We start from the raw sequence: 25,995 nt of genomic DNA, 5'->3' as shown, positions 1-25,995 counted from the left end.
ATGGTCAGTGGCAACACCACAGTGATCTCCGAGGTGAAAATGGCAGTTCAAGAGAACACTAAACAAATCACAGCCGTGAAAGAGTCATTTGATGCTGTATGTGCTGAGATAAATGATATGAAGGACAGAGTTGTCAACGTTGAATCACAGCTTGAAAAATACAAGGCATACGCTGAAACACAGGAGAAGCGGATCTCTCACCTGGAGAGCTATTCACGCCGTTGGAATTTAAAACTATACGGCTTGGCCGAGAAGGCGAAGCAAGACTTGCGGCAAGAGGTTATCCAGGTGTGCCAGTCTGTTTTACCGGACGCGAAGGATAAACTACCAGACGTGGTGGATACGGTGCACCGCCTCGGTCCTAAGAAACCCAGCAACAACCATCCCAGAGGCGTCATCATGCAGTTCACATCCAGGGTCCACCGTGATGCTGTCTGGCGGGCCGCAAAGAAGTCAGCCTTTCTGAAGGACAACAACTTAAAGCTGGCAGAGGATCTGTCAGCTGATGACCGCGACCGGAGAAACCGACTGTGGCCCGCCGTGGATAAAGCACGCAAGGACAATAAGTTAGCGTTTTTCGCCGGGGGACGCGCGTTCGTGAATGGGAAAGAAATATTTCCACCTCAATGACGTTTTCTGAGGTAGCACAAGGTACAAACTGAAGTAATACACGGTTCAACTGCCTTCTATTCATCTCTTACATTGACTGCTCTTTCTTCTTGTTACTTGATATTAGGTGTAATTGCACTCAAAAGCTAACCAGGTTTAAGCTGCCATATATTTCTCAGTTATTTATAATTTGAATATGCACTTTATTTTAAGCACTCATGCATACATTGAGTATTGTGTGAGTTGAACAGCAGCTATTTTTGTTGGACTATTTAAAACGAGTGAGAGATTTCACTTTTTGCCTTCAAAACTCACACACTCACATGAGGTGAGCTATATGTTACTTTGGCTGTATTTTATTATAAATACGTTTTGTTATGGCTCAAGTTCACTGGTCCTTCATCCAGGGTTTGCAGTTCTCACCTTTAACAGTACTCTCTTAAGTGACCACAAGTTCTCAATTTAACCACTTCTTCACTTATTTGGTCTAAGCTTTCACTTATTTGTCCTTTTTTCTTTTTTTCTTTCCTTGCTCTATCCTTATGTCGTTGTCTATTATCTCTTTAAATGCGAGAGGTTTAAGAAGCAATGTGAAACGTAAAGCCATAATTTTATATTGTAAGCAGTTTGGCACAGATTTTTGCTTTATACAAGAGTCCCACGCAATTGAGCAAGACAAGTGTTTCTGGCGGTCGCAGTGGGGAAATGATTTGTGGTTGTCCCATGGTACAGAGCGTTCTGCTGGTGTTTGTATACTGAAAAACAGATTTAATGGAAAAATCGTAATCTCTGACTGTGATAAAGACGGTCATTATATTATTTTGATACTTGAGGTTGCACACTCTATCTATATTTTAGTCAATGTGTATGGATTTAACAGTCAAACAGAGAATAATCTTTATTTTGACAGGTTGGAAGAGCGTTTACTGCACTGGCTGTCCAAATATCCAGGTTCTTTTATAATATTTGGTGGAGACTTTAATGTTGTATTTGATAATTGCATGGATAGGTGGCCTTCTAGGGGTTTAGACTTCTCTAACTCACATGTAAAGTTGTTTGCACAAAGATTTGATTTATTAGATTCATGGAGGGATTCTCATCCAGCTCAAAGAGCATACACATGGTGCAATAAGACACAAACCAGTCACTCACGGATTGATTATTGGCTTATTTCAAAAGACTTGAAAGAAGTTAAAACTGACATTTTTCCTACGCCGCTTTCAGATCACAAAACAATTCACTTAAATATCTCTTTGTCATCGTCTTCTGATGCTAAAGCGTCATATTGGAAGCTTAACAATACTATCCTTGAGCATAAGGAAGTAGTTACTGAAGTTCATAGTTTAATAAGGCTTCACTGGAGCAAAGCTCGGGCTGAAAATATGTTTTGTAACAACTGGGAGCTTTTGAAATATGAACTTGGCAAATTTTTATATAATTTTTTTTAATATTTTTTCAAATATAGCATTTGTTTGGCAAAGAAAAGAAGGGCTGACGAGAATGAAACAATACATAAGATTACATCTTTAACATCCAAACCAAAAGAGGCTCTCAACGACTATGATAAGGCAGAACTAATTGACTTGCAGCATAGGTTGGATGAGATTTATAAGCGCAAAGCTGAAGGAGCATTTGTTAGGTCTCGCAAAAAGTGGCTTGAAGAAGGAGAGCAAAACTCTGCATATTTTTTCAGACTCGAGAAACACCAATCCAGCATTAACTCTATTCTACAACTAAATATTAATGGGACAATTTCTAACGATAAGAATACCATAGCAAAGTATTGTGCTGATTTTTATAGTAAACTATACTCTTCCAGTTATTGCCCTCAAGCTGCTTCTGATTTTTTTAACTCCATAGATAATATTACTCAGCTGAGTGAGGCTGACAGTGAACTCTGTGATAGGTCAATTTCTCTGAATGAGGTCGCAGATGCTATAAAGTGTCTAAAAGTTAATAAGTCTCCTGGTACAGATGGCCTTACTGCCGAACTTTATAAGCAGTTCTCTGACAGCTTAGCCCCATTTCTTGTGGAAGTCTTTAAGGAAAGTATTGATAGGGGTGCGCTCCCTCCCACTTTATCTCAAGGCCTAATCACCCTGATTCCCAAACCTAGAAAGGACCCCTTATTCTTAGATAATTGGCGACCAATTTCCTTATTGAACAACGATTACAAGATACTAGCGCTGATTCTTGCAAATAGAGTAAACCTGTTTTAGATACTGTTATTGATGAGTGTCAGTCCGGCTTTATGCAGAATCGTCATATTTCAAATAACATAAGACTAATCTTAGATATAATCGACTACCCAGAATTTGTGCAGGATGAGAGTTTTATTCTTCTTTTGGATTTTTATAAGGCCTTTGACTCCTTAGAACATGATTTTATTATTACTGCTTTGAAGAAATTTGGTTTTGGTCAATCCTTTTGCAATGCAGTTCATACTTTATATTTCAATAGTAATAGTTCCATAAAACTTGTTAGTGGTACTTCCCCAAGATTTTCTTTGAAACGTGGAGTGAGGCAGGGGTGCCCCCTTTCAGTGTATCTGTTTCTTCTTTCTGTACAACTCCTTAATTTACATATTAAACTCAGTTCATTAAAGGGTATGGTCGTAGCTGACAGAGAAATATTTATAAGTCAACTGGCAGATGACACGGCTCTCTTTCTCAGAGATGCCTCGCAAGTTTCTGTCGCTATCAACAGTATCCAATCCTTCTCGAAAGCCTCTGGACTTTTCCTTAATCTTAATAAATGTGAACTTTTGCCTGTTAAAGACTGTTTGGCGACCTCAATTCGTGGGATTCCTGTGAAAGACTCTGTAACATACCTCGGTATTCAAATCACTGAAGATAGGCAATCCAGAAGCTCTGTAAACTTCAGCCCCATTATAGAAAAGTCCCAAAAAATCTTCAATCACTGGCTGCAGAGAGACTTGTCTCTAAGGGGTAGAGTTCTGCTTTCGGCAGAAGACAGAGGGAATCTCTCGTCTAACCTATGCTGCTCAGTCCTTACATGTCGATAACACAATCTGCAAATCAATTGATAAAATGTTAAACAATTTTTATGGAAAAACAAAACCCACTATTTACGAAAATCTGTTACTTTAAGCGCATATGACAAAGGTGGTTTGAATTTTATTGATTTTGGTGCACTCAACAATACCTTCAAGATAAACTGGATAAAAAAATATTTGAAAAATCCCACATCTATCTGGAATTTCATTTCACATCATGTGTTCTCAAACTTAGGCGGCCTTAATTTCCTGCTGCTATGTAATTATAGCATTCCAAAAATACCTCTGAAACTTTCTCACTTCCACCAACAGGTCCTTTTAGCGTGGGCATTGATATACAAACACAATTTCTCTCCACAGAATTGTTTCATCTGGAACAACTGTAATATTGTTTATAAGAACAAAACATTGTTTTTGGACAGATGGTTTAACAATGGTCTTGTTTTAGTTGGTCAATTGTTCAAAAAATATGGGCTGCTATATAATTACTCTGAATTTCTAATGAGATATAATGTACCAGTAACGCCTAGAGAATTTTCGGTGGTATTTGATGCTATCCCTTCTGGTTTGTGCATGTTATTCAGGTCCTCTGGCAGCTCTCCTCTCATATCATTCAACCCTCCTGATGTGTCACAGTCTCCTCTCGGTACTGTCTGCTTCTCATCATGTAAACTTCTGAACTCCAGAATAAGAGCCATGTTTCAGGATAGCCTAGTTTCCGTCCCACCAGCAACATTTTTTGGAACAACTTTGTGAATGATGTTGAATGGAAGAAAGTTTGGTCGTTACCACAAAGATTTTTTTTAACAAACAAAGTCAAAGAAATTTCATTTAAATTGCTACACAAATTCTACCCTGCAAAACAATATTTATCAAAGTTTAAAAATAATATAGATGTTGAATGTTCTTTTTGCCAAATGCATCCTGAAACATGTGTCCACTTATTCTGGTCATGTCAGTTCACTTTTAAATTCTGGAGAGACTTCCACAAGTTTATCGCCGATTTTGTCTTTTCTGATTTTCACCTTTACTATAAGAATGTTATTTTTGGTTTTCATAATTTTAATCACAAAGATGGTGATGCGTTCTTTTTTATAAATATGCTTTTATTTTTAGCCAAGTTTCATATACATAAATGTAAATTCTCCAACAGAAAGCCTCAACTCTTTGCACTTAAAAAAGAAGTTGAACAATATATAAGGACAATCTCTACTTCAAAAAACACAAAGGCTTTAAAAACTATCAACATTTGCAAATCTCTGAATCTGTTTACATAAAATATGATCTCACCTTTATTTACTTATTTTTTTCTGTTATTTATTTTTTATAATTTACTTTCTCTTTTGTGTCTTTGTTTTTTTTATCTTCAATCTATTGTTTTTGTGGTGTCTCGTGTGTCTATTTTGCTCTGTTTGAATGTATTTGAAGTATCAATAAAGTAAGAAAAAAAAAGACCCGTTAACTAGGGGCTAACGTGTCTTATTAGTAGTTTACAGTCGTCACCCTCTCCCGGAAGCGCGCCCTCGCGCTTTGTTATTCCCGCGCTCCGAAGAGACTTCTGAGGATTTGCACACTTCCGGATGCGATATTATGAACCCTACATAGCCCTCGCCAAAATCCCGTACCCTGTCCCAAATCTCGCGAACGGACGCCGGATTTCCGCTGCGTTGCTAAGGAAACAATCAACTATCAACTCGGTGCGAAGCAAAGCTAACGTTAGCTACCTTCAATTTTGGTCGCCAAAGTTAGTAAATTTCTCCCCCTAGTGGCAAAATAATAATTAAAATGGCAGTCTTATGTGCTCTCCTCTGTTCATGATCCTCATTGCTCATTGAAACTTGAGTAGTTTCGATGTCTGATACTTCATTACTTTTACCCAAGTAGCCTATAGCTTTTCAGCAGGCCTTCTTTATACAACACTGTGCACTATACACTATAGGCCTAGGCTAATAGTAGAAAATGTAAACTTTCTGGTAAATGAAGTGAAAGACATGACTAGGATGTTTGTCTTATGATTTAAGTGTTTGCCCTGAAAACGAAATTAAGCAGGAAGTCTAGATTATTTTTGGTTTTGATTAAAAATAATCAAAATATTAAGTTACATAACTTATGAATCGTCTAAAAAGTGAACCATGGGGTTGAAATTATGATTGTGAGGGAAAGAATAGCCTTAAGTTGACTAACCTAACAATTTTAGGTTACAAGGTCTGCCTCTGCTCCTTGGATACGTTATTGGTATTATATTAATGTTGATTGTGGATAACTTAGACAGGTTAAATTGTGGGTGTACAGCGTTTCCTTGATGAGCGCTAACCCCATAACAACATATTTTCGCGTTGCTACGGTGGCGCACACGTGACAAAGCCAGAAACGGGATTTTGGCGAGGCCTATGTAGGGTTCATAATATCGCCTTCCGGATCGCACCGCTTCCACCAATGTAACCGGTTATTTTCTTGCCCAGTGCGGGATTCGATACGAGGTGTACTGCACCACAAGGCGACGTCACTAACCGCTCGGCTAAAGGGTTAGACCCGCTAGCTAGGGGCTAACGTGTCTTATTAGTAGTTTACATTACCATCTTAAATAACGTTTGAACAAACAGATCTAAGCATATATATCTTCAAACTCTACTACATTTAAAAACCTGTAATAAGAAATTAACCAAAACCATCAATGTATGCAAACTCTTCAGGATTATACCCGATTAAGTAAACCTCTTGTGTGGGTCCATATGTTGTTTTTCTTTTGTTTTGTTTTTTTTATCTTGTTTTATTTTGTTTGTACATCTCTGGCATGGAACACATTACCCTGGCCTTCTTCCTGTTCTGCTTTTTGTCAAATTGAAATGTTAAGAAAATATTTCCCAAAAAAAAGCTACGCAAACGTCAACAAGTGTTCAACCGGAAGAGCAAAACCGGCTTCCGCTATGAATCACGGGTAAACTCGCGAAGTTAGGAAGAAGTACACGCGTCGAGCTCGACCTGAAATCTGCGTTGTCTGTGGAAAAAAAAAACCTCAACATTTGAATTATTTATCTCCAGAAGTTTTCTCTCGTTTTAGTCATGGAGGTAAGTTGCCCAATTGTCAGATGGCTAGCTTTAATTTATGAGAGCTTGCTCTAACCTAGCGAGCAAGCGACGTTAAATTGGCCATAACTAGTTAAACTAAATGAGCTAAGCTAACACCAGCTAGCTTGCGGCGCTGGCCGGCCAAATTATGACATACAATCCTGTGAAGAATGATCATTTTGGAGCAATTTGAGCCATTAGCCAAGGCAACATTTAACCGTTAGCTTCTGTATTGTCGAACGTTAAGTTCTGTGATGCGTACCAGATTTTTAACAATAAATCATTGGTGTCGTTTTCGAGATCGCTAGTGCCGTAAATTTGGTTCCCAACATTTTTTCCCTTGGAGCAACCCCCACTTGTTTCTAAGAAAAGATGAGCCCCCCCTTGCCCCCCCCAAACACACCGAGAAAAGTGACTCATTTCAAATATTTGCAAAATTATATGTTTCCACCTTTATCTTCAATACATTTCTCGTTTCTATCATCAGGACATGTTTAAATGTCTGTTGTCTTGTACAAGCGTAACATTTTTTTATTTTTTTTTACTTTTAACAACCCAACAGAGTAGGCCTGTTGTCATCGGATTCAGGCTCATTTAAACATCAAATTATTAATACTGTTGTCATTTTACAATCCAACAGAGTAGGCCTGTTGACATCTCACTCGGGATCACTGAAACATCTGTACTGTTATCATCTGACTCAGGCTCATTGAAACAACATATTAGTACTGTCGTAATCTGACATCTTCGTGTCGTTTCATTTTGTTTGGCTTCATGCTGTCATTGGCTAGTTTCTCACCACACATGACACATTTTGGCCGAGACTTGTCCTGTCCTTCCATAAAACCAAAGTTAAGGTTGCTCTCGAAATAAAGCTTTACTTTCTTTCTTGACATTGAGTCATCCGCACTTTTACGTTTCTCAGCCATGTTGTTTCATTTCATAAAGTGCTGCTGCTGACTGCAGAGGGAAAAAAAATGGAAGATGAGCTAACATGAGCTGCTAGCTGAGTAGCTACCTGACAACACTACCCGCTCACAGTTTGATAGCGCAGATTGACGGGTCACAGAGGTGTGGTTACTAGGTGTAGCCCAACTACATTATAGAAGGGGGGTTGACCAAAATGCATCTTTTTAAATATTTTTTGTACAGACTTTTGTATAAAATAAATTATTCAGTAAGTGCGTTATTATGCTTTTATTTAACATGTGCGCTTTGACAACCTCAGAGCAGAAAAGCCTCGCGCACCCTGTGATCTTTGGTGTGCCCCCCCCCCCCCCCCCCCGAGCAGACAAAGCCTCATGCACCCCTTGGGCTCTCAGCCCCCCCCCCCCCAGGGGTGCATGGACCTCAGATTGGGAACCACTGCCTAAAGGGTAAAAAAAAAGTTTAAGGGAAATCAGAACGGCATTTAATATCAGCGCATCTGCATGAAATTCTATCTTTCCCACGTTCAAACTCGTGGTAAAAAAAGAATTGCAAAGCGCTGCCGTTTTCACACAATAGCTTGTCAACAACAATTAGAACGTTGCTAGTGCTATTCTAGGATATATACAGAAAATGACCTTTGCCTTAAACAGTTTTTGGAAGCATCCCAGTTGACTTCATAATCAATTCTCCAACAATATCAAAATGAGAAGATTTTGGGATAATTATGTCACCATTGTTCTAAAGGAATTTCGATTTCAAAAAGCTTTATCAGATGAATTATTTGGTGGCTAGTTGGTTTGATAAATCCTAGAATGTGCATTCACTATAGTTACATGTGTGCAGGGCAGATCAATATATACCTGGACAAGGAACACTCGTGTGTTGGAAAATATTGTAGTTAACAGAATTAATTTGCATCTTTATAAGCTGCAATTTAGCATGCAGTAAAACTTGGTAAGTACCTTTATTTCCTTTACAGGACATTGGAAATGGAGATGCTGAAAATAATGCGTGTCTGGCACAGCCCTTCGTCCCCATCCCTGACTTCATACTGTCAGAACAGGACACTGCTTCCTACATACCTTGGTCTCTTGGTGTTGATGATGTCTTTGAACCAGCTCACTGCATGCAGAACAATATAAAGATAAGGTATGGAGCCTTGATCCACTTTTAAGGGCAAAAATATCTTGATTTCTTTTACACTCTTTGCATTGTAGTTAATGTACACAGTGTCACAAACCGGGCTGCATGGCCTTGACAAAAGAGGGAGACACACATAACCAAGCCAATTAGCTACCATTCTATTGAAAGAAAAACCTAAGAAGAAAACATAAATTAACAGTGGCATGCATAATCAGTAAGAACAGTAGTGTGTAGATGCAGAAACACAAGTCAAACATCAACCAAAGGGTGTCTCAGATATGAGAGCACCACAGCAACTGAGCTCCGAGAGGCTTTGGAAGGAGCACTGGCACACAGGGCCCCAGGTGTTGCCAGTGTTGCTGATTATACTGCAACACCCACCTCAAGTACCTGCAGAGAGACACTAAGCCACAGGCAGACAGGACAAAGGGTCGTAACAATGCACGGAGATTAGTGCAATGTCATGTTGAAGTGCAGCATAAAATGAACAGTAGGGTTGCATAATTTTTACTGTATCTTGCCAAAAGTTAAGATCAGAGGATATTTTAATGCACATTGTGTAGGTCCCATGGCGGAGTGAGTTGCTTTGTCAAGACGAAAACTGCAAAAATTCATGCCTTTGAATTTGTTTTTCAATCTTTAAGGAATCTCAATGATGGAATGGCGTGTGAGGTGGAGACTGATTTATGTGGTCTGGTGTCAAATATTTTGGATGATGCAGATCCTCTGGACAGCTACCATGCCGAGCAGTATGTTTTTCAAGTTTTACAGTCATCTGATTAGGACATTTTAAAACTGCATTGTAACAATACCATAAGAATGAACAAAGGGCCAGTTAATTGGTTTTAAAGGCTCATTCCAAAAAAAAATAGAAAAGCATGATTTTTCAGCTATTTGTGAGTAAAGCGGGCAGTCAGTGTGTATATTTGTGTGATAAAAACCAAAAATTGGGGTATCAGAATTTTTAATATTAAGTTAAAATCAATGACAAACGTAAGATTTGTGTTGTGTTTGCAATGGGAAAAGCTCATTTTGTTATACATAATAATTTTTTAAAAAATTATTCTGTCGTACCTTTTATAGTTGCAGCACAGTTGCAGCCTGCTTGCATCCCTCCATGAACTATTGTTAGCCATTTGCTACTCTGTGGTGTGCTATTAGCTAGTTGTTCTCAATATGTCATTTGCTCACACTAGCTAGTTGAGATTGTTGATGTCCATTTTTGTACAATACCTGGGTGTCAACTTCTCTTGAGGGTGAGTTTACAGAAAACTTCGAAACAGGAAAGTTTATGACAACCATGGATACCTTTCATTAGAAAACACAGGACTTGTTTTTTAACCGGATATCACATTTTCATGAAGTGCCCATTTCCTTTGTATTACTTGTGATTCACAAAGTATGTGAAACAGACACAAGATAACATTCCTCCAATTGACTTCAATGATAATGACCAATAAAGAGAGGGCAATACTTTGGTCAGTCAGTCTGACTTAACTCAAACTTGAAAACCTAGCCTATACTGTGTTCATTTAATGAACAAGCAGTAGCATAGAGTCACTGGCAGATAAACAATTCAGTTGCTAGATGACATGGACTGCGGGGCCATAAAAGCTGAATATTTTCTACTTTGCTTTTTTTTTGTGGTTGTAGAAACCCACCACATCGAGATGCACATTCAAATTAATATAATATTGCTATATAGTTATTCTGTCGTCGCTAAGCGTTGTCCTCATGAATGTATACTCAGCTATACAGACAGCTAAACACTCCTAATCAAGCTCCAAGGAACTCCATGTTTAGTTTGTATTCAACTTACACTGTATGGCCAAAAGTATATGTGGACACCCCTTCTTTCTTTTTTTTTAATTTAAGTTTTTATTGAGTTTCTTTAAGGAACATAAATACAAATGATAAAGTACAAAAGGCCACAAAAAAAAGAAGAAAGAGAAAAACAAAAAAACAAACAAGAACTAAAACAGCAACAAATGAACAAAAACACAGCGTTGTCTCCGCAGCATTTGCGACATTAATGATTGTACAGCCCGTCAGCACATCATCAGTCCTGAAGGAGTCAGCAAGTGACCCATTCTACAGCTCAAACCTGGAAACCAAAGAGACGTCCCTAAATGAATAATCTTGGTACAAACAGCTAAACATCCAGAATGACTTTCATATTTTGGTGTTTTGCTTTGGGGCAACAATGCATCCACCAAGATTCCACGATATACCTTAATCAGGCTGGTCTTGACAGATTAAATAGATGTGAATATTATTTACCAGGAAATCATTTTTGGGAACATCTTTTCTTTATATGTTGGTGCTTTTTTATATTTATAATTTATTTTTTTTATCCACTTATGGAAAAGAAAGAAAAAACACAGGGAAAAAATATGTACAGGTAGGGAGTGATTTTTTTCTCCCTCTACAACATAATCATTGATTTGTGAAAATAAAATCAGGCCTATAGGGGTGCTACGTAGTCAAACCATTTTTTCCAGTATAAGGCTAATTGTTCCAATTCGTGATTGACAGATACTGTTATCCTCTCCATTTTATAAATGTCCATTGTAATTTCCTTCCATGTGTTTAAAGTTGGGCTCTCCTGCGATAACCATTTCCTGGTAAGAGTCTTTTTACTAGCCACTAGCAGTATATTCATTAAATATTTATCTCCTTTCAACCATTCTTGGGGTATATACCCAAAATATATGGTCTTACTATGTAGGAGTATTTCACATTTAAAAATGTCTTGTAGGGCATTGTGTATCGCTCTCCAATAGTCTTTGATAACAGGGCAATCCCAGAAAATATGGTAGTGGTTTGCATTTTGGTTTCCACAGTCTCTCCAGCAAACAGGGAGGTTACTGTCATAGTGTCATTTCTGAGAGGGTGTAATAAAATACCTTATCAGGTTTTTCCAACCAAACTCCCTCCATTTCTGCGAACTAGTACACTTCCATTGATACCTCCATATTGTTGTCCATTCTTCCTCAGATATAACTGTCCCTCTTTCCTTCTCCCAATTTGTTTTAATGTATAAAGTCGAATTATTTTAAGATTTAACAGACCTTTATATATGCATGAAATGATTCTACTATCAGTATCTGAATTATATGCTTTTCTAAACAGTTCTATCAGACAAGTACTTGCCTCGGTTACATTTTTCATCTTCATATTAACATAATATCACATCTGCAGATACAGATAAAAGTCTTGTTTTTCAAATAAGTGTTTCTTTTTAAGCATTTCAAAACACAGCAATGTTCCTTCTTTCATTATATTGCATAGAACTGTTATTCCTTTAGCTGTCCAGTCCTTAAATCTAGTATCTAGCTTATTTGGTGTAAAATCTGAGTCATATGTACACCATTTAAGAATAACAATATCTCCCCCTAATTTATATTCTTTTATAATAGTTTTCCATGTTATGAGAGGTGGACACCCCTTCTAATGTGGGTTTGGCTATTTCAGCCACATCCATTGCTGGTAGATGCATAAACTCAAGCACACAGCCATGTGGTCTCTGATGACAAACATTGGCAGCAGAATTGGTCGTACTGAAGAGCTCAGTGACTTATATTGTGGCACTGTCCTATGATGCCAACTTTTCAACAAGTCAGTTCATCAAATTTCTGCCCTACTAGATCTGCCCTGGTCAACTGTAAGTCTGCTAAAGTGACATGGAAACGTTTTGGAGCAACAGCTCAGCCACCAAGTGGTAGGTCATGCAAGACCACAGAACGGGACCACCAAGTGCAGAAGTTCACAACACACAAAAATCATCTTTCCTCAGTAGCAACCCTCACTACCGAATTCCAAACTGCCTCTGGAAGCAATGTCAGCACAAGAACCGTTCATTGGTAGCTTCATGAAATGGGTTCTATGGCCAAGCAGCCACAAATAAGCCTAAGATCACCATGGGCAATGCCAAGCATAGTGAGTGAGTGATGTAAAACACACTGCCATTAGACTCTGGAGCATTTCAAACATGTTCTCTGGAGTGATAAATCACGCTTCACTATCTGGCAGTCTAATGCACCAATCTAGATTTGGTGGATGCCAGGAGAATGCTACCTGCCAGAATGCATTGTGCCATCTGTAAAAATTTGTAGAGGGTTAATGGTCTGGGGCTGTTATTCATGTTTTGCGTTAGGTTGCTTAGTTCCAGTGAAGGGAAATCTTAATGATACAGCATACAATGACATTCTAGACAGTTGTGTCCTTCCAACTTTGTGGAAACAGTTACAGGAAGGCCCTTTTCTGTTTCGGCATGACAGTGCCCCGTTGCACAAAGCGTGGTCTATAAAGACATGGTTTGCTGAGTTTGGCCTGCACAGAGCCCTGACCTCAACCCCATCGAACAACTTTGGGGTGAATTGGAACACCAACTGCAAGCCAGGCCTTCTCCCCAACATCAGTGCCCAACTTCACTAATACTCTTGTGGCTGAATGGGAGCGAATCCCTTGCAGCCATGTTCCAAAATCTAGGGGAAACCTTTCCCAGAAGAATGAAGGCTGTTATGGAAGCAAAAGGGGGACCATCTCCATATTAATGCCGATAGTTTTGGGGTGAATCCCAATTCCTATTTTAACCCTCAGTCTTAACCCTCAGTCTCAAAAATGCGCGCTCCCACGAAGTGCTAGTGCTGTCCCAATTCTCAGTGTGTTAAGTTGAGGGACAAGATTGAGGGCTGTATAGCCCTCAGTTTTAAGATTTTCCAGCACCTCCCTCGGCAGTAAGTGCTATCTCACAATGCCTTGCGTATCAACATTCAAAGCAAGATGGCGGCGAACACCGGCAAGAAGGCGAGCTATAAATGTAAGTATTTTCTTTGTTAATAGAGATCTAAAAATTACGAAAGCCTCTGTATTATCTTAGTTTAATGTCATTTTATGGATTATATACCTCTGTGTAGCATAACATTTATTTTTATTTTTACGATATCATTGCCGGGTGCGGACGCGATATATTGTTATCCTCATGTTACAGAAGTCATTTTTCTCGGTGTTAATGTAGTTATGAAGTTGTTTTATCAAGATACAGCCTACATGAAATGTTTGCACCGACATTTTTGTAAGATGACCGAACTAGCGTCGTCTCCTGTAGCCATAGAGATTGATATCTAACGATAGTTACAGCTGTTGTTTCGCTTTAACGTTAACAAAAGGCCGTGTTATGCGGTGACTTTCCGCTGAATATTGTGGTATTTATACAGGTTATTTGGTTGAATATCAACCCATAACGAACTCAACGAACTTATAAGCTACAGAAAAAAACTAATAATGTAACTAATACATTACAGGTAGCCCACAACAATTTCATAAACTTTTGAACCCATGCATCAATAATGTAGAATCGATGATAGTGTGGCGGACACTAGGGGCTATGCCTCTCACCCAGCAGGACTGTGAGCTGGGGGCGTGGTTTACGTTCCCGGACTCACCGGTGCAGGGTTGTTCCTGCTGCAGTTGGTTTTTGGAGTTGAGGAATAAACATCAAACTCGCCTTGGTCTCCTGTGTTTTTCCTCATTCCTGCCACATTGGTGACCCCGAATTGAACATGTTTGGAGTAGAAGATGAGTGTGAATCCACTTCGGCCACACCGCCCCAACTCTCACAGCCGGCCGCTCTCGCCGCGGCTGTGAAACTCCCAGAGTTCTGGCAGAGCGACCCGGCCTCGTGGTTCCAGCATGTCAAGGCGCTGTTCCACCTGGATGGAATCTCCACGGACGACTCCAGATACTATTTGGTCGTCGCTGCGCTGGACCAGCAGTCCACACGCCGGGCCATGCAGCTGTTGCGCGCCCCTCCGCAACACGATAAATACGTCGCCCTCAAACATCTTCTGCTCCGGAGGTACAGTCTATCTACAGCAGAGAGGGTAGATAGAATCCTTTCCCTATCCGGTTTGGGCGACGGGAAGGCTGTGGATCTCATGGACAATATGCTGTCGCTGCTAGGCTCAGACGAAGGTGGGTTCCTTTTCCCGCATGTTTTCCTGCGCCAGCTCCCGTCTCATGTGCGCGCGGCTTTGGCTAACTCCCCGTGTCTGGCTGCTGGTGACTGCCGAGGTTTGGCTGAGGAGGCCGATCGGGTCCTGCTGGCTACCAGACGGTTCTCTGTGCAGAGTGTGGCATCGAAGCCTCTGCAGCCGACGTCGGAGGACGCGGACCCGGCAGTGGTGGCTGAAGTGACTGCCCGGAGACGGCACGGGAGAGGCCTCTGTTTCTTCCACCAGCGGTTCGGCGGCAAGGCGAGGCGCTGCGTCCCTCCGTGCACGTTTGAGGCAGCGGGAAACTCCAGGGCCAGCGCTCAGTAGCAGCTGTGGGCGCTGGCGGACGTAGTGAGCTGCTCTTCATTAAGGACACGATGTCAGGAAGACGGTTTCTGGCGGACTCAGGCTCGCAAAAGAGCCTACTCCCTCCTGCTAAGACAGACAGGTTGGCCGAAGGCGGCGGCCCACAGTTAAGTGCAGCTAAAGGTTCGTCCATTGCGACGTTTGGCACAAGGTTGGTGACTGTTTGCTTCCACGGACGCCATTTTGAGTGGGACTTTGTAGTGGCCGCCATTACTGTGCCTATTATCGGCGCGGATTTTCTGTGTGCTAATGGTCTGCTAGTTGATGTTGCAAACCGCCATTTGTGTCTTTCGCCACTGTTCCGTGTGAGACGGGGAGCTGGGCCGTTAACACACGCTAACTTTTTGGCATTAGGGGATGTTTATCAGTGTTTGCTGGCGGATTTTCCATCGGTGACTACGCCTGCCTTTTCCACCGCGGTTACTAAACACGGGGTAGAACACTTCATTCTCACGGTGGGACCGCCAGTTTTTGCGCGCGCGCGGCGCCTCAACAAGATAAAATTGGCGAAAGCTAAGGAGGAGTTCGCCATCATGGAGCGTCTTGGTATAGTGAGGCGTTCCAACAGCCCCTGGGCCTCACCGCTTCACATGGTGCCCAAGGCGGATGGGTCGTGGCGGCCTTGCGGCAATTTTCGCCGCCTGAACAACGTCACCGCCAATGACCGCTATCCCATCCCACACATACAGGACTTTTCCATACGCCTGGCAGGTACCACTATTTTCTCTAAGGTGGACCTGGTGCGCGGCTATCATCAGGTTCCCGTGCACGCAGAGGACGTGCCCAAGACCGCAGTGATCACCCCGTTGAGGCTTTTTGAGTTCATGCGCATGCCTTTTGGCTTGAAGGGGTCAGCGCAAACCTTTCAGAGGCTGATGGACTCGGTGTTGCGTGACCTTGCTTTCGTGTTCGTTTATCTCGACGACATATTAGTGGCCAGTCCGTCAGCTGAAGAGCAGCTGGCGCACCTGAAACAGGTTTTCCGTCGTCTGGACGAACACGGCCTGATAGTCAACCCGGCCAAGTGTCAGTTTGGACTGCCGGTGATTGACTTCTTGGGTCACCGCATTTCGCCGCAAGGCACGGTCCCGTTGCCTTCTAAGGTGCAAGTGGTGGCGGAATTTCCCCGCCCAGTCTCTGTTAAGGCGTTGCAGGAATTCTTGGGCATAGTGAATTTCTATAACCGTTTCCTCCCTCGCGCTGCCCACCTCCTTCAGCCACTTTACGAAGCCCTGCGGCTTAAGAAAGCTAACGACCCTGTCGACTGGACTCCCGAACAGGTCCAGGCCTTTGACGGAGCTAAGTGCTCCCTGGCTAACGCTGCCCTCCTCGCCCATCCCACACCCACGGCGTCCATAGCTTTAACAACTGATGCGTCTGACATAGCCGCGGGGGCTGTGGTTGAACAGCGTGTGGCGAATGCGTGGCAGCCACTCGCATTTTTTAGCTGCAAACTGCGGGATAGCGAGCGCAAGTACAGCGTTTTTGACCGGGAGTTGCTGGCACTGCACCTTGCAACCCGGCATTTCCGCTTCCTGCTGGAGGGTCGCCCATTCATGGCTTATGTGGATCATAAGCCGCTGACTTTTGCCATGTCCAAGGTGACTGAGCCGTGGTCTGCTCGTCAACAGCGCCACCTAGCGGCGATCTCCGAGTTCACAACGGACATTCAGCATGTGGCCTGGAAGTCCAACCCTGTTGTTGATTGTCTGTCGCGTGTGCTTGTGTGTCCTGTGCACCTCAGTGTGGATTTCTCTGCTATGGCTGCCAACCCAGCGACCCGGACGTCCTTGCCCTTAGGTCAACGCGTACCGGTCTCAAGTTAGAGGACGCTGTGATGCAGGAAGGCAGTCCTGCCCTCCTCTGCAATGTCTCCACCGGCCGTCCCCGCCCCGATTTTCCAGTGGCCTGGCGCCGTTGAGTTTTCGATTCGATTCACTCCCTCTCGCACCCTGGAGTTCGGGCGTCGGTGAAGTTGGTCGGTTCCAAGTTCGTCTGGCCCGGCCTCCGCAACGACGTAAAGGGGTGGGCCGCTGCATGTGTAGCGTGCCAGCGCGCTAAGGTCCACCAGCACTCTAAGTCGCCCCTCGAACCGTTTCCGATCCCGGCCAGACGTTTCGACCACGTGCATGTGGACCTGGTGGGCCCTCTACCTTCTTCACAGGGTTTTACGCACGTGCTCACAATGGTGGATCGGACCACCAGGTGGCCAGAGGCTGTCCCTCTGTCCTCCACAACATCCTCGGATGTTGCACGCGCTTTTCTTTCCTCCTGGGTCGCCCGTTTCGGCGCTCCGTTAGATATCACCTCATACAGGGGCCCCCAGTTCATGTCAGAGCTCTGGTCGGCACTTGCGCGATCCTTGGGTGTGCAGGTACACCGGACTACCGCATATCACCCTCAGGCTAACAGCTTGTGTGAACGTTTTCACCGGTTGCTCAAGGCGGTGCTGCGCTCTCACATGGTAACTGGGTGGAGCGTTTACCTTGGGTTATGCTCAGGTTGCGTTCGGCTCCTAAGGAGGACCTCGACGCGTCACCCGCTGAGCTGGTGCTCGGTCAGCCGCTCCGCGTCCCTGGGGAATTTTTGCCTGGGAGTTCCGCTCCTCGACCCTGTCCGGCCGTTTATCCTTTTTTGTCCGACAGCACTCGGGTTCCAGGCCCCGTTCATTTTCCGCGGTCGTTCGTGCCTGCGGAGCTCATGTCGGCTCGTTTTGTTTTTGTACGGCATGATGCTCACTGCTCACCCCTCCAACCCCCATGCGATGGCCCATTTCGGGTTCTTGAGACGGGTCCTAAGGGTTTTGTGCTAGATATGGGTGGGCGTAGGGAGCGTGTCACGCTTGATAGGCTTAAACCGGCGCACAGGGTGGCAGGCGAAGTTGTGTTTCCGGCCCAGGTTCCCCGTCGGGGTCGTCCTCCTTCCAGGACCCCGGCAGTGTCTTCACGAGTTCAGCCTGCTGCTTCTCAGCCTGCTTTGGACTGTGTTTCACCTATGGGTTCGGCTGAGGGACGGCGCAGCCGTTATGGCAGGCTGCTTAAGCCTCCAGTGAGACACTAATTTTCTTTCCAGGCGGACACTAGGGGCTATGCCTCTCACCCAGCAGGACTGTGAGCTGGGGGCGTGGTTTACGTTCCCGGACTCGCCGGTGCAGGGTTGTTCCTGCTGCAGTTGGTTTTTGGAGTTGAGGAATAAACATCAAACTCGCCTTGGTCTCCTGTGTTTTTCCTCATTCCTGCCACAATAGCTGCTTTTGTGGGTTATGATTACATTGGCAGTCTTAACAGTGACCAAAAAACCCTAAAGAAACTCTGATGTTATCCCTGTTTCATTTCAGGGACTACAGAGGCAACGCGGGCCCTGATTAATTTCAGGGCCTCCAATGAGGAGAAGTTTCTAGAGGACCAATTACATTTTCTCAACCATTTTTTGCCAGTTTTTTTTTTAATATATAAATGTTTGTTTACATTGTTTATTCAATTTTATATATAGTATTTTTTGATAAATGTTCTATTTTTAATAAAAAGTTTGAGTGTAACAGATTGTGAGTGTTCTTATGTAATCACACTAGATTCTCACATAGCTAGTAGAAACATTACCATGATCTAGAAGAAAACACAAAATACTGTTTGGATATGAAAATGATTTATGATTTAAGCCCACGCAAAAGAAATCACTTCAGCTGCAGACGGCATTGTTGCTGGTTCTGTTGCTTTGTCAAAACACCGCGTCATTTTATGTCGACGGTAATGGACGACTTTTGATGATGTAACTGCATTTAAGGGGCGTCCCATTTCTAAGTCGCAAGATAACCCTTAACACTTGGTTTTGAGGGCTAGTAAGACTGAGGGTTGAGCTTGAGGGTTAAGATTGAGGGTTAAGAAAGGAATTGGGATTCACCCTTAGATTAAGCTCTTCAACAAGCACATATGGGTGTGATGTTTGGGTGTCCATATACTTTTGGCCATGTAGTATATCAATCAAACATCTGTTGTGACAAAATAGACTTGCCAACTCATGGTATCATTGGTGAATAAAATTCTATGTATTCAGTTATTCGGTGGAAATACAGCTGAAAAGTGTGTCTTGTTCATCTTACAATTACGTATAAATAAATTGGACTGGAATGGGACTTTAAGAAACATTTTAGAAGTTAAAGGTGTAATGTAGTGCTACTCTATCAGAGCTTTCCAAAATGTATATATGTATTTATTTCCATTAAAAACAGCTGTTGATGCAGTTTTTTAATTACTTTTGCAAATATTGAGGTTAAAGTAAGTCCTAAATTGTCTTTTTAGGAACTTATCTAAACTCGAGACAATCTGGTCTCCGAAGACAACAAGAGAAGATGATCTGCACTACATTCAGTCAGAGTCAAACACAAAACCAAATCCTGTCTTTCTACTCAACCACACATACCCCAGATCACTCGGTAAAGCACCAGGCCAGAACACAGCTGTCAATCGTAAAAATGTTCGTCAGCAATTCATTGGCTTTGATACCAATGAGAGTTTTACTCCCTGCAGTGGAGACATGGACACCTACTCCCACTTTGTACAACCGCCCTTGCCACCAGGTCTACCAGTTCCCACTGTTGAAAACTTCCAGCTGTCAAAGATGAGACAATCTGAAGACGTTAGTCCCACTAATAAAGACAGAGGGAAGTATGAGTTCTCCGATTTGTCTGACTTGAATGGTGCCTCAGCACCTCAGAGCAAGATGAGCAGCCTATTGTTCGATCCATATTATCAAGACAACTCCTGCCAAAGCAGTGTGAGCCCCATTAGAAACAGGCGGCATTTACCTGAAGAAGACAACAAACTAGTAAGCAATGTTCAAGCTTTCATAACTGGTGAGCAGGATCACTTACATGGCAGAGAGTACCACAACACGAACAGGCGGTACTATGAAGACAACATAGTTGAACAAGAGAAATTTACCCGTCCTGCTATGTCAACACACACTACTCCTACAGTACAGATACAAAATGAGCTGGTAGGACAGTTTGGAGCCATGAAGATGGATCAAGATGAAGGGGTTAGAAAACATACTTTTCAGGTAGATTTTGATTCTCAAGCTCAATCACGCTTCATCCCTCAAAACACAGAATATTTCCACCAGCCGCAACCCCTGTCTGCATCTTTTAATTACCTAAAACCATACCAGAATAATGAGTTAACAAATAGAGAGGACACCTGTCTCCCCATGAGCATCACCACCAGTCAGTCTTCTCAGTATCATAGCCTGCCAAGCCAGCTGCATAACCAGCTCAGGTTACCCAGGGACCCCTGGGTGCCCTCTAACCCAACCAAAATGATGTTTCAATCTGCGTCGGAGTTACCACCTCAGTATCCTCATGCCATGCAAAGAGCCCCAATGTGCCCTCAAGACTACAGTCTTTTGGATGGGACACATATCAACTGTTGGCCAGGACAGGCCCAGGTGAGAACCGATGTAAACAGTATTAGGAAGGGCCGTGGTGACTCAATGCAGCTGGAAAGGAGCAGCGCCTATATGGGAGACTTTTTGGAGGAAAGGTCCATACGGCACTTGGATTGCAACACGACACCCCAGAAGAGAACTGTCATTAGCAATGTAGCCAAGAATGAGGATCCCCCACAAAGCCCCCTATGTGATTTCATGGGGAGCATGTACAACTCTGAGAGATTTGAGGGACAAAATGCAGCAGTCAATGTAGGGAAGACCCCACAGTTCCTACCTTACATGTGTCCTCCACGTGAACCCAGGCAAAATTCTTGGCAGGTCTCTTGTAACTCCGCTATCTCCAGATCCTCTCTGGCTAGTGGAAACAGTACTCCTCCTATGGACTGTGGTGACATGTTGCCAGCTAATTTGACAACTTCAAGTCCCTACTTTAGTGATCTGAGTGGGTGCAGCAGAAAGAACATTGATCCGGGCATGGGTTCTGTCTTGAAAACGAAGATTGAGGAAGAATCCAAGAACCAGCTTCACTTTTACCTGGAGAAGTGCTATGAGCAGTTGAGATGCTTGAAGAAAGAGAGAAAAAAGGTACAAATTTAGGTTTGAGTTGAATAAATGACAGATTTTTTCAATTACTTGTTGTAATTCCATTTGTCATGTTCTCTTGTTGGTAAATAATTGCATGTGTTTTATTGTAGATGGAAGTCACTGTCTCCATGTTATTTCCTGGGACATTGCTTCGATTAGTAAACAATAGTGCCCTGCCCAAAATGCCACCAAACCCAACGACGGTCGACTGTCTCGTTGTTGACCAGATATGTGAGCAAGCAAAGGTGAGACTTATAGGTGGCTGCCTAGGATGTAAACATTGAAACACTTGTGCATGAACAATGTGCTTGCGCATACATCTGAAATGCACATTTCCAAAACTGCCTTCCTCATTGTACTGAATGTAACCCCTTTTTACCTGGTGTTGTAATGCACACAGGAGTCACACTCTTATATTAAACAAAAAACAGAATCCTAGGTTTTCAGCGGTCGATGGGGAAATGGCTGAAATTCCTGCCTACCCCTGAATGTCACTTGGTTAGTGTTATTTTTAAAATAGGTAACTACTACATGTAACTGAAAAGTATAACAAGAAAAACTTGAATGGAAATATAACACATTTAGTAGCGCGGTGACCCCACTGCAAAAATTCAAAACCCACAATTAAGGTAGTATATTATGTATTTCCCCAGAATTTAAGTTAGAAATATTCTAACACCGGTAATGGATACCTATTATCCTATAGGTGTGTGTGCAATTTCTGATCAAGCCTGTGATGCATGTAATAAAAGGTGTAATGCACCAGTGGTGTTCTATATTACTGAACACATTGACCCAGCACTTACCCAGTTAAAACGAGCAGCCAATACACCCAAGATATAATTAAAGAGAATAGTAGATTATTTATTAATTGATAATAATAAAATAAAATGAAATAAACAAAATATAAACCCCAATTCCAATGAAGTTGGGACATTGTGTAAAATGTAAATAAAAATAGAATACAATGATTTGCAAATCCTTTTCGACCTATATTTAATTGAATACACTACAAAGACAAGATATTTAATGTTCAAACTGATAAACTTTATTGTTTTTTTTTTTTTTTTGCAAATATTCACTCATTTTGAATTTGATGCCTGCAACATGTTCTAAAAAAGCTGGGACGGGCATGTTTACCCCTGTGTTACATCACTTTTCCTTTTAACAACACTCAATAAGCGTTTGGGAACTGAGGACACTAATTGTTGAAGCTTTGTAGGTGGAATTCTTTCCCATTCTTGCTTGATGTACGACTTCAGTTGCTCAACAGTCTGGGGTCTCCGTTGTCGTATTTTGCGCTTCATAATGGGCCACACATTTTCAATAGGAGACAGGTCTGGACTGCAGGCAGGCCAGTCTAGTACCTGCACTCTTTCACTACGAAGCCACACTGTTATAACATGTGCAGAATGTGGCTTGGCATTGTCTTGGTGAAATAAGCAGGGACTTCCCTGAAAAAGACGTCGCTTGGATGGCAGCATATGTTGCTCCAAAACCTGTATGTACCTTTCGGCATTAATGGTGCCTTCACAGATGTGCAAGCTACCAATGCCATGGGCACTAACACACCCCCATACCATCACAGATGCTGGCTTTTGGACTTTGCGCTGATAACAATCTGGATGGTCCTTTTCCTCTTTAGCCCAGAGGATACGACGTCCATGATTTCCAAAAACAATTTGAAATGTGGACTCGTCAGACCACAGCACACTTTTCCACTTTGCGTCAGTCCATCTCAGATGAGCTCGGGCCCAGAGAAGCCAGCTGCATTTCTGAGTGTTGTTGATATATGGCTTTCGCTTTGCATGGTAGAGTTTTCACTTGCACTTGTAGATGTAATGACGAACTATGTTAACTGACAATTGTTTTCCGAAGTGTTCCTGAGCCCACGTGGTAATATCCTTTACAGAATGACGTCGATTTTTAATGCAGTGCCGCCTGAGAGCTCGAAGGTCACGGACATTCAGTATTGGTTTTCGGCCTTGCCGCTTACGTGCAGAGATTTCTCCGGATTCTCTGAGTCTTTTGATGATATTATGGACTGTAGATGATGAAATCCCTAAATTCCTTGCAATTGTACATTGAGAAACATTGTTCTTAAACTGTTGGACTATTTGCTCACGCAGTTGTTCACAAATGGTGACCCTTGCCCCATCCTTGCTGTGAACGACTGAGCTTTTCGGGGATTCTCCTTTTATACCCAATCATGACACTCACCTGTTTCCAATTAACGTGTTCACCTGTGGAATGTTCCAAACAGGTGTTTTTTGAGCATTCCTCAACTTTCCCAGTCTTTTGTTGCCTCTGTCCCAGCTTCCTTGGAACGTGTTGCAGGCATCAAATTCAAAATGAGTGAATATTTGCAAAAAACAATAAAGTTTATCAGTTTGAACATTAAATATCTTGTCTTTGTAGTGTATTCAATTGAATATAGGTGGAAAAGGATTTGCAAATCATTGTATTCTGTTTTTAATCACGTTTTCTACAACGCCCCAACTTCATTGGAATTGAGGTTTGTAAATCAAACCATGATATATATTTGAGAGCAGAGGGTGAAACCAAAGTTCACCCCCAGGTGGCAAAGTGGCTCTCTCTATCTTAAAGTGATATAAAATAAACCGAAATAAAACAAAGGAAAACAAACAACTCCTTTCAGCAAAACCACAAAGTACTGTCAATATTATAAACCAAGCGCTTGCCGTTAGGGCCCGTTGGTGCACTGAGGCAACTTCAACCGCTCGCTTGCTACTGATGCCAGCTCCCTGAGCTGATGGTTTTACCTCAATTCCCATAGCTTAGGGTGCAAACCGTGTGTGCGTCCGTCAGTGCAAGTGTAGGCCACTCACAAGCGCCTCCATTCAGTCCACGAACCTGGGAACCGTCACCCTCCAGCTGCCTCCTGGCTAGCAGTCGAAGCAAGTCCAGTGAGCACCGCCACCAAGGAGGCGATCAAGCCCGCCACAGTCCGCTCCTCCTCACGAACTCAGAAGATCCCTCTAAAGGGAAACAGCAGTTAGCAAGCTTGTCAGTGTCCCACAGTGCTAACTTGTAGTGTCTGCTAGCCAGTTAGCTAACACCAATAGCTAGCTAAATAGCGTTACTTGAATAAACACTGCGAAACTCAAAATCACAGAACAAGAAAAACGCATGAGGAGGAAGGATGATCTTTGTGTACATAGGCTCACATGTGTTTTACACTTTTGGGCCTATGTACACAAAGATACGTTTTACTTGGTCTCCAAAAAAAAAAAAAAAAAAACTGTCAACCTGGACTCCCAGATTTCTCCGTGATTTCGCAGCTACAGTGCATTTTGAAATTATGATTGGCTCTTTACAAAATATAAATAAGAACACGTTAAATCAGCGGGAATCTTTACACTACAAAGCATCCTGGTAAATATAGTAACTGGAGAAAAAAAATACAGGACATACAGGAGAAAAATACATATATAGTGTGCATTAATCATATTTTACAGGTCCTTACACCCCCCCCCCCCAAATATACAGCATGCCCCATGCTGGGTCACATACGTAATAAGATGAAACAAACCAATGAAACAAAATCAAACAAACAAAACAACAAACATAGTCTAGTACTCAAAAACTGACTATGGGTGTAATGGCAGGCATAGTGCATGGACATACAGGAGAAAAAATACATATATAGTGTGCATTAATCATATTTTACAGGTCCTTACATGAATTTCCGGGTGCACTGAAAATTGCCATGGCTCACACACAGACAAACATGCACATTTGCCCATTAGCATAAGACAAGACATATGTGCGAATACTGTGTGTACGTGCAAGTGTATCACATGTATGTGCTAAAAGTGCTAATGTTCTAGTAAAGTGGAATATTGCTTCAAATAATTTATTCCAAATAAGGCAAAGAGAGAATTGTCAGGTTTGATTGTGTATTGTGTTCATGTGACGCAGGTGGTGAGCCTTCTGGTTAGAATGGAGACTCTGTTCAGCTTTACTCTCCATGCCAATATCAAGTCAGCTCTTGACAGGCATAATGAGGCTATCCGTGTTGCCCAGGCCAGGTGTGAGAGGGAGTTTGTCACTATGTCTAACCGCCAGAGGCAAGGAGCGGCTCATTTCAAGAAGAACAAAGGTAACCAGCAGCGTAATGCTTACAGTGGAGCGGCTCATTTCAGGAAGAACAAAGGTAACCAGCAGCATAATGCTAAGAGTAAGCATCTTTGTCTCAAGTAATTACATCCTTTTATTTGACAGACATCCTTCTGCTGGCCACTGCGTTGAAGGACTTATGTGTGACCACAAGGGAGACCCGTACAGTCCTGTGGTGTGCCCTCCAGATGGCCACACCCATAACTGAGGAGGAGGCCAGAAGACCACGTTGACAAGTGAGGCTGTTTGAAATCAGCGTCTCAGAGAAATGATTCCTATAGTTTAAAATTGCAGTGATTTAGTAGTCCACAGATACATCCTATTATGTGTGATAATGATATTTCAGCTTCATCAAATCTTGAGTCTATGAATATCCATTTTTAAACTGAATTCAATTTTTACTGATTTGAAAGCCTTAATTAAATCTTATACATTGAGTGTTGAATATGCAAATAATGTCCGAATAATTTGTCGTTTATTTGAATGCTCAGTTCAATTGTATTGTACTGTAGCTGTCGACCCTGACTGCAACATGCCCAGCCATTTACCCAATTTGTGTTTATTACTGGCCTACAGGACTACTGAAGGTCCATTTTAAATTTTATCCATGTGGTAATCATTAAATAACAACATCCAAGATTACCATGACATTAGCGCTCTGAGGCTCTGTGGCGGTTGCGTTCTTTAGCATCCAGA

The 25,995-nt window shown here is 42.4% G+C and overlaps 1 protein-coding gene across 1 annotated transcript; it reads left to right on the top strand.

The window, feature by feature from the left end:
• On the top strand, positions 1-25,532 carry LOC130119784 (meiosis-specific coiled-coil domain-containing protein MEIOC-like). Its single transcript, XM_056288382.1, has 6 exons — positions 1-566; positions 9,412-9,516; positions 19,428-21,159; positions 21,270-21,404; positions 25,102-25,282; positions 25,405-25,532. Exons 1-6 carry the CDS (start codon positions 1-3, stop codon positions 25,530-25,532), a joined length of 2,847 nt encoding a protein of 948 aa, XP_056144357.1.
• The last annotated feature ends 463 nt before the right edge of the window (positions 25,533-25,995 follow it).

Source organism: Lampris incognitus, chromosome 10 (assembly GCF_029633865.1).
Source record: "Lampris incognitus isolate fLamInc1 chromosome 10, fLamInc1.hap2, whole genome shotgun sequence".
NCBI classification, from domain to species: Eukaryota; Metazoa; Chordata; class Actinopteri; order Lampriformes; family Lampridae; genus Lampris; species Lampris incognitus.
This window is presented reverse-complemented; position numbering and strand designations above follow the sequence as displayed.

Bases quoted from the DNA above. Each gene is read 5' to 3' on its own strand.
- LOC130119784 (XM_056288382.1), top strand. From the start codon at position 1: ATGGTCAGTGGCAACACCACAGTGATCTCCGAGGTGAAAATGGCAGTT. The intron at 21,160-21,269 runs GTACAAATTTAG...GTTTTATTGTAG, and splicing joins TGAAGAAAGAGAGAAAAAAG to ATGGAAGTCACTGTCTCCAT. The intron at 25,283-25,404 runs GTAACCAGCAGC...TTTATTTGACAG, and splicing joins TCATTTCAAGAAGAACAAAG to ACATCCTTCTGCTGGCCACT.